Source organism: Oncorhynchus kisutch, linkage group LG1 (genome assembly GCF_002021735.2).
Source record: "Oncorhynchus kisutch isolate 150728-3 linkage group LG1, Okis_V2, whole genome shotgun sequence".
Classification (NCBI taxonomy): domain Eukaryota; kingdom Metazoa; phylum Chordata; class Actinopteri; order Salmoniformes; family Salmonidae; genus Oncorhynchus; species Oncorhynchus kisutch.
The window spans coordinates 32265596-32282737 of NC_034174.2; the positions used below are offsets into that span (position 1 = coordinate 32265596).

The following is a 17142-nucleotide window of genomic DNA, read 5'->3' on the forward strand; positions in this document are numbered from 1 at the left end:
TTTGCCACTAGTAGAGCCCTTTCAATCCCTGAACATCACCCCTAACAACACACAAGACAACAGACTGTAAAACCACAGCTACTGCCAAGAACAGACAGTGCAAAACTACAATTATTTACATTTGAGTCGTTCAGCAGACACTCTTATCCAGAGCGACTTACAGTAAGTAGCAAGTGCGTATATTTTCATGCTTTCTTCGTAATGGTCCCCAATGGGAATTTGACCCACAACCCTGGTGTTGCAAGTGCATTGCTCTACCAACTGAGCTACACTGGATTATAATCTCTCAGCAGATCAAATTACTATGATGATAGAATAGAATAGAATAGAATAGAATAGAATAGAATAGAATAGGAGAACTACATAGTAAAATTGAATACTGACACTGACAGTGTGAGAAAATATATGTAAAATATAACTGAGAACAATAGCCTTTCCAACAAACTTAAGTCATAATTTACATTGATGGGAAAACACACTCACACATTCATAGTTTAGCAGATGGGCAGATGGCCTTTGAACTTAGATTTATGTGTGGCAGGATCTACTTCAAGTAGAATTGTAATGGTTTATGAGAGAAAGAGGTTTTATTTTCTCTTTCTCCATTCTCTCTTTCATCCAGTGTGTGGGGAGTTTGGGCTGGCCGTACAAGGCACCACTCTGATCAACGGACTAATAGAGGAGTCAAGGACGTGTATGTGTTCCTCCCACTATACTCTACCCTGTGTCAATGCTGGTAGGCACAAGCTGTGTGTGTGTGTGTGTGTGTGTGTGTGTGTGTGTGTGTGTGTGTGTGTGTGTGTGTGTGTGTGTGTGTGTGTGTGTGTGTGTGTGTGTGTGTGTGTGTGTGTGTGTGTGTGTGTGTGTGTGTGTGTGTGTGTGTGTGTGGATATGGACGATGGAAATTTGCCTTTGTGGGATGATGTGGGACTTCATACGTAACAATGGTTTGCCCACTCCATTAAAACAGAAAAACATTCAAACAACTACCTTCATTCTATTAATGTAAATGTCAGTGTGACACAAGCTTTGTGGAATAGTGTAGAGTAAGCTTAGGGGCACAGATATATGGATGATGATTGTCATGTGAGCGTTCAGCCTTAGAAGCATATTTGACATCTACAGCACAAAGGGCCATAGCAGCACTCCTGTCCAGTAGGAGGGGAACAAAACACAAACTAAATAGCTATAGACAGAGAGAGAGAGAGAGAGAGAGAGAGAGAGAGAGAGAGAGAGAGAGAGATGCTAGCGAGAGAGACAGCGAACTACTGGAAAGAGACAGAGAGAGATACTGCATAGAGAGACAGCAAACTACTGGAGCGAGAGAGAGAGAGAGAGAGAGAGAGAGAGAGAGAGAGAGAGAGGGAGAGATGCTGGAGAGAGATAGAGACAGCATTGCTTATATGCTTATTGTTATTGTTCAATGTATGGTTATTTTTACCCTTGGTTACTGTTGTTACTGTTGTCCCGTTGACCATTTTGATTCTTATTATTTTCGAATTCTAAATATCAAAAGTAAGCTTTGGCAATATGTACATTGTTACGTCATGCTAATAAAGCAAATTGAATTGAATTGAAATTGAGAGACAGACAGAGAGAGAGAGGGGTACAGGAGAGAGAGACAGCCAACTACTGGAGAGAGAGAGATACTGGATAGAGAGACAGCCAACTACTGGAGAGAGAGAGAGAGAGAGAGATAGAGAGAGAGAGAGATACTGGATAGAGAGACAGACAACTACTGGAGAGAGAGAGAGAGATACTGGAGAGAGAGAGAGAGAGAGATACTGGAGAGAGAGAGAGAGAGAGATACTGGATAGAGAGACAGGTAACTACTGGAGAGAGAAAGAGAGACAGCGAACTACTGGAGAGAGAGATACTGGAGAGAGAGAGAGAGAGAGAGAGAGAGAGAGAGAGAGAGAGAGAGAGCGAGAGAGAGAGAGACAGCGAACTACTGGAGTGAGTAGTGAGTGAGTGAGTGAGTGAGTGAGTGAGTGAGTGAGTGAGTGAGTGAGTGAGTGAGTGAGTGAGTGAGTGAGTGAGTGAGTGAGTGAGTGAGTAAGTGAGTGAGAGAGAGAGAGAGAGAGAGAGAGAGAGAGAGAGAGAGAGAGAGAGAGAGAGAGAGAGAGAGAGAGAGAGATACTGGATAGAGAGACAGACAAATACTGGAGAGAGAGAGAGAGAGAGATATACTGGAGAGAGAGAGAGAGAGAGAGAGAGAGAGAGAGCAAGAGAGAGAGAGAGAGGGTGGGTAGGAGAGGGAGATGAACAATGTACATAGCTGCTACTATCTCTACTGATGACCTCACAATAACCAGCAGGATAACAGGGGATGAGAGCATGGTGTGATGGGGGGGGGGGACATCAGACCATCCACCATCTCATCAGTCTGTGTGGGCTGGTGGTAAGATATTCCACTGTAATATCCAGAGCTGTATAGAGTTCAAACTATCCCTCCATGTTGCCACCAAACATTCTTTGACAGTTCAAATGTTTACCTAGAAAATACTGTAAATATCGTTGATGTCAGTATTGATGTCATTGTGCCAATATGGAGTCTCCTGCCCAGGTTATTCTAAATCTCCGACCACACCATAGTCTGTGTATTCATTAGACTGTAGGAGAGAGTGCTCTACGACTTGGACAGTATTCAACACTAAGCTGTCAAGAAAAGAGAACCCTCTTTGATGTTCACCTCAAAAGGATACCCTGGTCCTGAAGCCTGGCAAAAACAGTTGCACCATCTAACAGTAGTACAGTAACCTAGCTGTACAGTGCTTCATCTTCCCCAGAGCCAGATAGAGAGAGTTTGGACATTATTCTGTCATCCAAAAAGCATGATGTCACTGAGATGACATAACATGATTCCATGGCAGCCATTTTCTCCTGGAAAATGTTGACACATGAGTGATTGAACAGAAGCAGCAATATGGCATCCATCTCTGAAGTTGGCTACAATTTACCTACAGTTGAAGTCAGAAGTTTACATACACACATTTTGCCACAACTTTGGAAGTATGCTTGGGGTCATTGTCCATTTGGAAGACCCATTTGCGACCAAGCTTTAACTTCCTGACAGATGTCTTGAGATTTGCTTCAATATATCCACCTCATTTTCCTACCTCATGACGCCATCTATTTTGTGAAGTGCACCAGTCCCTCCTGCAGCAAAGCACCCCCACAACATGATGCTACCACCCCCGTGCTTCACGGTTGGGATGGTGTTCTTCAGCTTGTTCGCCTCCCCATTTTTCCTCCGAACACAACGATGGTCATTAGGGCCAAACAGTTTTATTTTTGTTTCATCAGACCAGAGGACATTTTTCCAAAAAGTACGATCTTTGTCTCCATGTGCAGTTGCAAACCATAGTCTGGCTTTTTAATGGCGGTTTTGGAGCAGTGGCTTCTTCCTTGCTGAGCGACCTTTCAGGTTATGTCGCTTTAGGACTCATTTTATTGTGGATATAGATACTTTTGTACCTGTTTCCTCCAGCACCTTCACAATATTCTTTACTGTTGTTCTGGGATTGATTTGCACTTTTCGCACCAAAGTACGCTCATTTCTAGGAGACAGAACGCGTCTCCTTCATGAGTAGTATGACGGCTGCATGGTCCCATGGTGTTTATACTTGCGTACTTTTGTTTGTACAGATGAACATGGTACCTTCAGGCGTTTGGAAATTGCTCCCAAGGATGAACCAGACTTGTGGAGGTCTTTTCTGAGGTCTTGGCTGATTTCTTCTGATTTTCCCATGATGTCAAGCAAAGAGGCACTGAGTTTGAAGGTAGGCCTTGAAATACATCCATAGGTACACCTCCAATTGACTCTTATTATGTCATTTAGCCTATCAAAAGCTTCTAAAGCCGTGACATAATTTTCTGGAATTTTCCAAGCTGTTTAAAGGCACAGTCAACTTAGTGTATGTAAACTCCTGACCCACTGGAATTGTGTTACAGTGAATTATAAGTGAGATAATCTGTCTGTAAACAATTGTTGGGAAAAATACTTGTGTTGTGCACAAAGTAGATGTCCTAACCGACTTGCCAAAACTATAGTTTGTTAACAAGAAATTTGTGGAGTGGTTGAAAAACGAGTTTTAATGACTCCAACCTAAGTGCATGTAAACTTCCGACTTCAACTGTATATTGTTTAATGACCCTGTTGTGTCCTGTATAGCACCAGTGCTTGTGTGGTATTGTACACTGCCTAGTGCAGTACAGAGTTTTCATTCACTGCAGAGCCCAGAGAACTGAGAGCTTCGATGGTTTGTGACCAATACCAGGCAGTATCTGCCTCTGAGACTCTGAGACAGCAACAAGTAGAAGAACTGTTCATTCAGCACCACTGTTCAGACTATAGTGAAACAAAGCAGGATAAGACAGTGTAAAAAACCTCAAGATACTTCCGGAATTATTCTATCTGTACAAGGAGTAGTATGCTGATTTATATCCTTCTAGTGTGCAGATCTTGATATAAGTCTCTCCGAACAGTTTCTCACAGCTTCGATATGTTTACATTGTCACAGGTTTTGAAAATGAATTGCCTTTTTAAGGGCAATTAATCAGAATCTGAAAAAAGTCAATCGGTTTCCACTGCAGTGCTTTGGTACACTCCACCACTGCAACAACACAGTCTGGTGAACACTTAGTCCTCATCACATGTTCCTCATGCTGTGTAGTGAAGGAGAAGGGTTCATTTAGCACAATATGAAAAGCACCTGCAGGAACTGCCTAACACACACAGACACAACACACACACACACACACACACACACACCATTACACATGCTTGAGCACACACACACTTTGCATCCAAGACCAGTACTGAGTCTGAAATACCATAACAGGAAGAGATGTTGGTAAGACCATGAGTTCACTCAACAGTGGAAAAGAGTGAGTACGTGCCAAATGGTTCAGTTCAGTGATTTAATCTCTTAGCCTGGTTCCTCTCTACACGGCACAGCCAGAAGAGGACTGGCCATCCCTCATAGCCTGGTTCCTCTCTACCCGGCACAGCCAGAAGAGGACTGGCCACCCCTCATAGCCTGGTTCCTCTCTACCCGGCACAGCCAGAAGAGGACTGGCCACCCCTCATAGCCTGGTTCCTCTCTACCCGGCACAGCCAGAAGAGGACTGGCCACCCCTCATAGCCTGGTTCCTCTCTACCCGGCACAACCAGAAGAGGACTGGCCACCCCTCATAGCCTGGTTCCTCTCTACCCGGCACAGCCAGAAGAGAACTGGCCACCCCTCATAGCCTGGTTCCTCTCTAGGTTTCTTCCTAGGAGTTTTTCCTAGCCACAGTGCTTTTACACCTGCATTGCTTGCTGTTTTGGGTTTTATGCTGGGTTTCTGTACAGCACTTTGTGACATCAGCTGATGTAAGAAGGGCTTAAAAAATGAATTTGATTGATTGAAATTTGATTGGTTACCTGACCTACACTCAACAACATGCCTTGCTTGACTAGACATCAACAAGTAGCAGAAGCCATGCTAGTATTACACAGGTTAAACTTTTCAAAAGTTGGTACCAAAGTGTGTTATGCTGTTTGCTCTCACTCGCTCGTTTTCCACTCACACAAACACACAGGGTGTGTTAGGGCCGGACAGGAACAATGCGTGTGTGTGGGGAAGACAGAGCACATTCTGAGAATATCTCTGATGTTTGGCTCAACACTGGGCTTTTCTTCTCCAAACAACCACTATTCATCACAGGGACAATACTCTGTTTTTATTACTCCGATGAGCAAAGGAGACCAAGCTCGAGCTCACCCCTCGCAGAAAATGTTTGGTATACTGAATTGCACAGCGGCCAAACGTTAGCCTGATTTGTTGTTTTGGGGCGGTGTGGGTCACAGGGAGTAACATGCGTATCCGTGTCTCTTAATAAAACTAAAACAAAAACAGAAAACTCCAAAGGCTGTCGACCATTCTGATTTACAGACAAATTATTTGACCAAGTCCTCCCCCTGTAGCTTTTCATTACCCTAATGGGGTAATCAGTGGAGAGAATAGACGGGTGAATTTATGTCATCTGCCTGCCATTAATTATGAGTCAGTAGGTCTATGCTAAACAGATTGGAGATGCCAGGAACCTCATATTCAGGGCTAATTTATGCCTGAACCCCACATTCCTCTCTCCCTCTCTCTCTCCCACTCTCTCTTTCTCTCCCCCTACCTCTTTCTCTCTTTCTCACCCCTCCCTCCCGCCCTCCCTACCTCCCTCCCTCCCTCTCCTAATTAAACATGCCAACAGCAGCACTTTTTATCTAATAGATTTATGCCTGACTTTAATGTGTTCCAGACAGTTGGATTAGTTAGATTGTTTTATGAATTGTTTATGCATTCAGTTGCTGAATCATACAAATAGGCAAATTGATAATTTGATCATGATGTTTCTTCAAACACTTCCCTCTATAAATCAACCCAGTTAATTGCCCGTGTTGGGAATCGGGTAAACAGATCTGTTATGATTGAATAAGGCATCTCATAATGACCAACTCCAGATACACAACTGTCCATAAACAGGATCTCTCTCTCTCTCTCTCTATATATATATATATATATATATATATAGAGAGAGAGAGAGAGAGAGAGAGAGAGAGAGAGAGAGAGAGAGAGAGAGAGAGAGAGAGAGAGAGAGAGGATTTGTTCAAGATGCAATGCTGGGGCAGGGAAAGAGAGAGAGAAATATAGAAAGACAGATAATGACAGGTCACAAGTGTAGGAGTGATCGTTATGATGTCCTACTCACCGTCCAGTGACAGCATGGAGTCAAACACCTTGCACTGCACCTGTCCTGTACTCTGGGAGGCACAGCTCATCCACAGGCCCTCATAGAGCCCCACCGCCGTGATGATGGCGTCGCCCGCGTACGAAGACTGCTTCCACTGGGGCAGAGCCGTGGTGGAGATGATGCCTATCCAACCACCCAATGCCAGGAAGTAACCCAGTAACTGGAATCCAGAGTTTGCCATCCTGTCTTTATGTCTATCTGTTATAGACTGTCTCTAGCTTTGTTTTTCTCTCTTACTCTCTGGTTACTTCTTGTTCTTTCCTTCTAAATGTATAGCTTTCTTTCCTTTTTATTTATCTGTCCTCTTTCTGTCCTCCTTTTCTTTGGCTACTATTTTGTCCTCTTCAGAACACCTGAAGCAGTCTCGCTTCCACACACAGGTAATACTGTTGGCAGAGTGAAACACAGAACTCCCCCAAACTGTTTCTCAGAGCTCCTGTTGTCTCTCAGAGCCACAGAACCAAAAGTCAAACACCCCTTTACAGACAATCCAGATTTCAGCACTACCCCAGGCACTCTCTCAGTGGTCTCTTTCGTTTCTCTTTCTTCCTCTGGTCTCCTTTCTGGTCACTGTCCGCTCTCTCTGAGCATCTCCTTCTCTCTGCTCTCTCTCACACATCTGGCGTTCTCCTCTCTCTCTCTTTAGCGCTCTCTATCTCTGTCTCGCTCTCTCTCTCTCTCACTCTCTCTCTCTGTTTATTTCTCTTTCTCCTGTTGGAAGTGTGTATGTCCGGGTCTTGAGGTTGACCAGACTGCTCTTTCCTGGTTGTCTGGGGTGATCAGGTCGTCAGGCTCGGTCACTACGCTCACTAGGCTTCCTCAGATACGGCATGGTTTCACCCTGACTCTCTATCTCTCTCTTTCTTTCATCAACACTCTTTCCATCTGCTCCGCACTTCGAGGGCTGAACAAGGGTTTAGAGAAAAAAAATAGAAAAAGTTTATGTACACAAAAATCCCCTAACAGGCTGGCTGGGCACAGAGGGGTCAAGAGCTGAGGTCTGATTGGCCCTTCAGTGTTCTAGGAACGCCCAATGGGAAGGGGAGAGGAGAGGGGGCAGAATGGGGGTAAGGGGGGTCTAGGGAAAGTGAGCGAGCATGAGAGAGAGAGAGAGAGAGAGAGTGTGAGAGAGAGAGAGAGAGAGAGAGAGAGAGAGAGAGAGAGAGAGAGAGAGAGAGAGAGAGAGAGAGATTATACTGAGTGGAGTTCAGAGGTAAAGCAAAACCACACAACACAAAACTCTCTTTCCAAGCAAGAAGACCTCCCATAGCAGTCAAACCCAAAGCATCACAACTTTTACCAATGCCTGTAGACTTTCTATGTTCTCAACTTCCATTACACAATATCATTTATATTAAGGAAAGTCTATAATGATATATTTCTTTTTTACATTGTTTTATCTTTATTTAACTAAGCATGTCAGTTAAGAACAAATTCTTATTTTCAATGACGGCCTAGGGACAGTGGGTTAACTGCCTTGTTCAGGGGCAGAACGACAGATTTTTACCTTGTCAGCTCAGGGATTCAATCTTGCAACCTTTTGGTTAATAGTCCAACGCTCTAACTGCCACTCCTATGACTAGGAGCAATTGAAAGTACACATTTCTGAAAGTTGCATTCTGTAGTGTATTGTTTCGTCTGTTGTTAGTTGTTGTCTGGTCTACCAGATATTAGATGTTGTCTGATCTACCAGATGTTAGATGTTGTCTGGTCTATCAGATATTAGATGTTGTCTGGTCTACCAGATGTTAGATGTTGTCTGGGCTACCAGATGTTAGATGTTGTGTTGTCTGGTCTACCAGATGTTAGATGTTGTCTGGTCTACCAGATGTTAGATGTTGTGTTGTCTGGTCTACCAGATGTTAGATGTTGTCTGGTCTACCAGATGTTAGATGTTAGATGTTGTGTTGTCTGGTCTACCAGATGTTAGAAGTTGTCTGGTTTACCAGATGTTAGAAGTTGTCTGGTTTACCAGATGTTAGAAGTTGTCTGGTTTACCAGATGTTAGAAGTTGTCTGGTTTACCAGATGTTAGATGTTGTCTGGTCTACCAGATGTTAGAAGTTGTCTGGTTTACCAGATGTTAGAAGTTGTCTGGTCTACCAGATGTTAGAAGTTGTCTGGTTTACCAGATGTTAGAAGTTGTCTGGTTTACCAGATGTTAGATCTTGTCTGGTCTACCAGATGTTAGATGTTGTCTGGTCTATCAGATATTAGATGTTGCCTGGTCTACCAGATGTTAGATGTTGTCTGGTCTACCAGATGTTAGATGTTGTCTGGTCTATCAGATATTAGATGTTGTCTGGTCTACCAGATGTTAGATGTTGTCTGGTCTATCAGATATTAGATGTTGTCTGGTCTACCAGATGTTAGATGATGTCTGTGTCAAACCCCGTAAATGTTTGAACCCTGTTGTCTGAGCATCGGCACCATAAGCTGACAAATACACATAAAAGTCAGCATTAAACGGACGAGAGTGTGAAAAGGACATGTCATACCCAGACAACCACTTTGGAAATTATGGTCTGGCCCAGAAAAGCTCTTCCCGTCCCCATGGAAACCTGTACAATTGAGTCCCTGGAGTGAGAGAGGGTGGGGCAGATGGGGGAGGGGGGCAGAAGAGTGCTACAAGCATTTCGCGACACCCGCAATAACATCTGCTAAATGTGTATGCAACCAATACAATTTGATTTGATTTGTGTGGGAGAGGGGGTCTTATACTATAAGAGACTGAAACAGTAAGAGAAATTAGATAGATAGATAGATAGATAGATAGATAGATAGATAGATAGATAGATAGATAGATAGATAGATAGATAGATAGATAGATAGATAGATAGATAGATAGATAGATAGATAGATAGATAGATAGATAGATAGATAGATAGATAGATAGATAGATAGATAGATAGATAGATAGATAGATAGATAGATAGATAGATAGATAGATAGATAGATAGATAGATAGATAGATAGATAGATAGATAGATAGATAGATAGATAGATAGATAGATAGATAGATAGATAGATAGATAGATAGATAAATAGATAAATAGATAGATAGATAGAAACCAAGTCCATCCCTGTGTGTCTAACTCTCTATGTCAGTACTGAGGTTACCCTTGATAATTGTGTTATTCAATTTAACATAGTTTAATTGAATCCAACGTACCCTGTGCAGGGGTACAGGTTACTCAAGGTAATTTGTACATGTAGGTAGGGGTAAAGTGACTATACATAGATGATAAACAGCGAGTGCACCAGTGTCAAATCAAGAGTGGGGTCAATGCAAATAGTCCGGGTGGCCAGTTGATTAATTGTTCAGCAGTCTTATGGCTTGGGGGTAGAAGCTGTTAAGGAGCCTTTTGGTCCTAGACTTGGCGTGGTACTGCTAGCCGTGCGGTAACAGAGAGAACAGTCTATAACTTGGTTGACTGGAGTTTTTAACATTTTTTTTGCCTTCCTCTGAAACCACCTAGTAGGTCCTGGATGTTAGGAAGCTTGGCCCCAGTGATGTACTGGGCCGTACGCATTACCATCTGTAGAGCCTTACGGTCGGATGCCGAGCATACCTGGCAGTGATGCAACTGGTCAGGATGCACATGCCAAATCTTTTCAGTCCCCAGAGGGGGAAAAGGTGTTGTCATGCCCTCTTCACTACTTTCTTGGTGTGTTTGGACCATGATAGGTTGTCGTTGATGTGGACACCAAGGAACTTGAATCTCTCGACCCGCTCCACTGCAGTCCCGTCGATGTGAATGGGGGCGTGTTCAGTCATTTCGGTAACGTTAACTTTTTATCTGTTGATTATTGAATAATGTACATGCTAGCTAGGTACTGAACATTTTACTGTGCGTGTCGTCATTGGCAATAGCTGTCCCCATGTTGTTGATTTGTACTTTGCAGAAGAGTTGGCGTATAAGTGCAGCACAGCATGTGTTTATGGAAGTTTTTTCTGTCATTATCAGGTATGTCATGTGTTTTTGTTTGTTGAACTAGGTTGACGACATTTTATTGTTAGTTGTCCATAAGTGCTCGTCACTGTACTATACATAATGCCTGGCTGTCACGAGGAATGTTGGCAAGCCTAGGTCTATAGGATATACTGTACATTTCTATTTCATACTGTACATTGTGTTTGCATTACATTGTACTGTTAGTCATGAGATTATTGTTATTTTGCGCCCTGTCTACTGTACCCATATGGAAGAGAGGAGTTGGCATATAAGGGCAGCTGTTACATCTGCTCCTGCCACGCCCTCTACTTGTTAGGTATGCGTAACTGGCTGTAAGGGAGTCAGGCGCAGGAGAGCAGAATTTGGGTAGCAAACGGAGCCTTTTATTTAGGCGAACAAAACACACGGCACAAAAAACACTAAACACAATACAGGTTGACATAACCCAGTGCAACCAGTCTAACGTGCGCAAAACAATGAACAATTCCACACACAGACATGGGGGGAACAGAGGGTTAAATACATGACACGTAATGAGGGAAATGTAAACCAGGTGTGTGGGAAAACAAGACAAAACAAATGGAAAATGAAAGGTGGATCGGCGATGGCTAGAAGACCGGTGACGTCGACCGCCGAACGCCGCCCGAACAAGGAGAGTAACCGACTTTGGAGGAAGTCGTGACACTACTGCTCATCCTGTGTCTCCTTGACCTGCAGCCACTCCCCCAGTGCTCTCTCCCCCTCCCTCTCGCTTTCCCTCTCTGTGTGTGTGTGATTGTGTGGGTGGAGACATGTGTGCTGGAGACAGAGCAGATATATATATACAGTGGGGAGAACAAGTATTTGATACACTGCCGATTTTGCAGGTTTTCCTACTTACAAAGCATGTAGAGGTCTGTATTTTTTATCATAGGTACACTTCAACTGTGAGTGACGGAATCTAAAACAAATATCCAGAAAATCACATTGTATAATTTTTAAGTAATTAATGTGCATTTTATTGCAACGTACTTTTGTATATGTATATGTAGTCTACTGTATACTATACTATACATTTTTCTGCAGGGGGGGGGTCATATGGAGGCCGGTCCAAACACAACCTAGAGGCAATCTACACCGGTCATACCCTTTCACCAACTTTTTAAACACGCCGGGGTCTTGACACAGGCTGGGGCCATGAGGATTGGTTGGTCTCACAGTGGGGAGGAGTTAATCACCCAGATATTCATGATCTTGATCACAAGACCAGCTGCACCCCAAACACACACTGACACTCCCCTCCTTGCTCTACTTACCCCATGTTTACCTTTGAGTTGAGTCCACTGTAGTGTGCAGCTTTGGATGGACACACCCCCTCTCCCCACTCTCTCTTTCCTTCCTTTTCCTTGGCCCCCTGATCATCCCTCTCTTCCACCTCTCCTCTCTCTCTTCTCCCTTCTTTTTTCCTGGTCATTCCTTTCTCCAGACTCCTTTACCCTCTCTCATTTTCTCTCTGTCTTTCATCTCTCTAGACCCTCTACCTCTCTCCCTCTCCCCTCTCCCTTACCCTATTACCTTATGACCACATAACACAGAACCTGAACATGTGAACAAACACCTGACCTCACTGATCCAATGACACACCCCACGTCTATTTCACGTTGGTTCAACGTAATTTAATTGAAATGACTTGGAAACACCGTTGATTCAACCAGTGTGTGGCCAGTGGGACATGTCTTCACACTTGTCTTTTGAACCCACTTTATGAGTGATGCAGCTGTTGGGTACTTTGCAGGAAGCTGACTTTTTATAACCCAAAAGAAATGAGTAGTGTTTTTCTTTGAAGAAGAAAAGGTGATCATTCATTTTACAATACGTTTCACTGTATTCTCGTCACCTCCTTCACCTGGGAGCTGATTTAGAATTAAGAAATGTACGCCTTTCCTACACGTGCTTTTCCTAAACACTTCTCAGTAGTTGGTATTCGACTCATCTTGGAGGTGAGTACCGATGTGTTCGGGTGTGGCTCCCTTGCATGCACGGAATACGTTTAATTAAACCCCAGAAAACACACCCATTGGGTGGCCTACAAATTTGATCAGAGAGTTTTTGCTCAATTAGTTTGTTTTCTGTTCATTTATCTAAAGTGATCCTTTAAACAATGTGTAAGCCTAAATTCAATTTTGAATTTTATCGGCACAAGACTAGAATGTAGACGTGGAGAATGTGTTCAGAATATGGAAAGATGGCCATGAAAACATATGCATGTTTGCCTCAGTTTCAGAACCCATGGGTAGATTTAAAAACACATTATGTACACACCTTTCAAAAGTTTGGGGTCACTTAGAAATGTCCTTGTTTTTTAAAGAAAAGCACATTCTTTTTGTCCATTACAATAACATCAAATTGATCAGAAATACAGTGTAGACATTGTTAACGTTGTAAGTGACTATTGTAGCTGGAAACGGCAGATTTTTTATGGAATATTTACACAGGCGTACAGAGGCCCATTACCAGCAACCATCACTCCTGTGTTCCAATGGCACGTTGTGTTAGCTAATCTAAGTTTATCATTTTAAAATGCTAATTGATCATTAGAAAACCCTTTTGCAATTATGTTAGCTTAGCTGAAAACTTATGTTCTGATTAAAGAAGCAATAAAACTGGACAGAAACAAGGAACATTCTTCGGAAATTCGTCAGCCTGTTCTTGTTCTGAGAAATGAAGGCTATTCCATGCGAGAAATTGCCAAGAAACTGAAGATCTTGTACAACGCTGGGAACTACTCCCTTCATAGAACAGCACAAACTGGCCCCAACCAGAATAGAAAGAGGAGTAGGAGGCCCCGGTGCACAACTGAGCAAGAGGACAAGTACATTAGTTCAAGAAACAGTTTGAGAAACAGACACCTCACAAGTCTTCAACTGGCAGCTTCATTAAATAGTACCCGCAAAACACCAGTCTCAAAGTCAACAGTGAAGAGGCGACTCCTGAAAGTATCTCATCCGAGTGACAAAACAGTGCCCCCTCTGTCTCAGTATGTGTAGCCCATCTATCTGATTCTGTCTGGTCAAAAAGAGTATGAAACTGTTGTCGCCCGCAGCATAGAATGAAAAAAGGGAAGCCAGTGAGTGTGGTCTCCCTTGATTAAAAAAATATAACATAATAGCCAATCAGCATTGAGCTAAACTGAGTGAGCTCAGCTGTGAATGGTCCTGGCGTTTCAAAAAAAAAGTGCCAAGGGAAGCCTGTTTGGATTTGGCTTCACACCAACCACATCACAACAGAAGCCAAACGTCATGGACAGAAAAAAAAACTTTAGTGCTGCATCTCATTGTGTTGTTGGCCTCCAGTGACTAGCTCGCTAGCTAAAATCACAACTTTCCTAAATTCACCATGGATGGAGATAGGGATTTTTAACCTTTTATTGAACTAGGCAAGTCAGTTAAGAACAAATTCTTAGTTACAATGACGGCCTACCCCGGCCAAACCTGGACAAATTTTGCACCACCCTATGGGACTCACAATTATGGCCGGTTGTAATTCAGCCTGGAATTGAACCAGGGTCTGTAGTGACACCTCTAGTGCTGAGATGCAGTGCCTTAGACCACTGCACCACTCAGATTCCCAAAATTTGGACTTGAGGTTTTACTGAGCTGTCCGTACTGGCCAAGGATTATAACAGCAATTCTGATCCAACCATAAATTCATACATGGTGCCCCTTGCCTGAGAGGACGGAAATTCAACATCACAAGTCCTCAACTGGCAGCTTCATTAAATAGTACCCGCAAAACACCAGTCTCAACGTCAACAGTGAAGAGGCGACTCCAGGATGCTGGCCTTCTAGGCAGAGTTCCTCTGTCCAGTCTCAACGTCAACAGTGAAGAGGTGACTCCAGGATGCTGGCCTTCTAGGCGGAGTTCCTCTGTCCAGTCTCAACGTCAACAGTGAAGAGGTGACTCCAGGATGCTGGCCTTCTAGGCGGAGTTCCTCTGTCCAGTCTCAACGTCAACAGTGAAGAGGTGACTCCAGGATGCTGGCCTTCTAGGCGGAGTTCCTCTGTCCAGTCTCAACGTCAACAGTGAAGAGGCGACTCCAGGATGCTGGCCTTCTAGGCAGAGTTCCTCTGTCCAGTGTCTGTGTTCTTTGGCCCATCTTAATATTTTATTTTTATTGGCCAGTCTGAGATATGGCATTTTCTTTGCAACTCAGCATCCTGGAGTCGCCTCTTCATTAATTAACAAATTAATTAATTAACAAATGTATGTGGTTTATATACTGAACAAAAATATAAACGCAACATGTAAAGAGTTGGTTCCATGTTTCATGAGCTGAAATAAAATGTCTCAGACATTTTCCATGCGCACAAAATCTTATTTCTCTCACATTTTGTACACAAATTGGTTTACATCCCTGTTAGCGAGCATTTCTCCTTTGCCAAGGTAATCCATCCACCTGACAGGTGTGGCATATCAACAAGCTGATTAAACAGTATGATCATTACAGACGTGCACCTTGTGCTGGGGGACAATAAAAGGCCACTCTAAAATGTGCAGTTTTGTCACACAACACAATGCTACGGATGGCTCAAGTTATGAAGGAGCATGCAATTGGAATGCTGCCTGAAGGAATGTCCATCAGAGTTGCCAGAGAATTTTATGTTAATTTCTCTACCATAAGCCGCCTCTAACGTCGCTTTAGAGAATTTGGCAGTACGTCCAACCGGCATCACAACCGCAGAGGTTTGCTGATGTCCACGTTGTGAACAGAGTGCCCCATGCTGGCGGTGGGGATATGGTATGGGCAGGCATAAGCTATGGACAACGAACACCATTGCATTTTATCTATTGCAATTTGAATGCACAGAGATAACGTGACAAGATCCTGAGGCACATTGTCATGCCATTCATCTGCCTCCATCACCTCATGATTCAGCATGATAATGCACGGCCCCATGTCTCAAGGATCGGTACACAATTCCTGGAAGCTTAATATGTCCCAGTTCTTTCATAACCTGCATACTCAACAGACATGTCATCCTTTGAGCATGTTTGGGATACTCTGGATCGACATGTAAGACAGCGTGTTCCAGTTCCCGCCAATATCCAGCAACTTTGCGCAGGCATTGAAGAGGAGTGGGACAACATTCCACAGGCCACAACAGCCTGATCAACTCTTTCTGAAGGAGATATGTAGTGCTGCATGAGGCTGCACACCAGATACTGTCCGGTTTTCTGATCAATGCCCTACCTTTAATTTAAGGTATTTCACCATTATTTAACCAGGTAGGCTAGTTGAGAACAAGTTCTCATTTACAACTGCGATCTGGCCAAGATAAAGCAAAGCAGTGCGACACAAACAACACCATAGAGTTACACATGGAATAAACAAACATACAGTCAATAACACAATAGAAAAAGTCTATATACAGTGTGTGAAAATGAGGTAAGATAAGGGAGGTAAGGCAATAAGTAGGCCATAGGGTGAAGTAATTACAATTTAGCAATTAAACACTGGAGTGATAGATGTGCAGAAGATGAATGTGCAAGTAGAGATACTGGGGTGCAAAGGAGCAAAAAAATAAAATAAGAGTCTAGAAGGAGAGTTAACAGTCTAACCAGACACCTAGGTATTTGTAGTTGTCCACATATTCTAAGTCAGAACCGTCCAGAGTAGTGATGCTGGACGGGCGGGCAGGTGCGGGCAGCGATCGGTTGAAGAGCATGCATTTAGTTTTACTTGCATTTAAGAGCAGTTGGAGGCCACGGAAGGAGAGATGTATGGCATTGAAGCTCGTCTGGAGGTTAGTTAACACAGTGTCCAAAGAAGGGCCAGAAGTATACCGAATGGTGTTGGCTGCGTAGAGGTGGATCAGAGAATCAACAGCAGCAAGAACAACATCATTGATGTATACAGAGAAAATAGTCAGCCGGAGAATTGAACCATGTGGCACCCCCATAGAGACTGCCAGAGGTCCGGACAACAGGCCCTCCGATTTGACACACTGAACTCTGTCTGAGAAGTAGTTAGTGAACCAGGCGAGGCAGTAATTTGGGAAACCAAGGCTATTGAATCTGCCGATAAGAATATGGTGATTGACAGAGTCGAAAGCCTTGGCCAGGTCGATGAATACAGCTGCACAGTGTTGTCTCCTATCGATGGCGGTTATGATATCGTTTAGGACCTTGAGCATGGCTGAGGTGCACCCATGATCAGCTTGGAAACCAGATTTTATAGCGGAGAAGGTCCAGTGGAATTCGAAATGGTCAGTTATCTGTTTGTTAACTTGGCTTTCGAAGACCTTAGAAAGGCAGGGTAGAATAGATATAGGTCTGTAGCAGTTTGGGTCTAGAGTGTCTCCCCCTTTGAAGAGGGGGATGACCGCGGCAGCTTTCCAATCTTTGGGGATCTCAGA

At 43.5% G+C, this 17142-nt stretch overlaps 1 protein-coding gene across 2 annotated transcripts in view; it reads right to left on the bottom strand.

Moving 5' to 3' along the window:
- The window catches only part of cldn19 (claudin 19), a 15405-nt gene extending 7675 nt beyond the window's left edge, over nt 1–7730 (bottom strand). Inside the window, exon 1 of one of the 2 annotated variants that reach the window (XM_020490429.2) lies at nt 6751–7730. In XM_020490429.2, coding sequence (XP_020346018.1) covers nt 6751–6973 — 223 coding nt within the window. In that variant the 5' untranslated portion in view covers nt 6974–7730. The remainder of the gene's footprint in view (nt 1–6750) is intronic. The other variant, XM_020490437.2, reaches the window with a different exon arrangement.
- Nucleotides 7731–17142: the final 9412 nt, after the last annotated feature.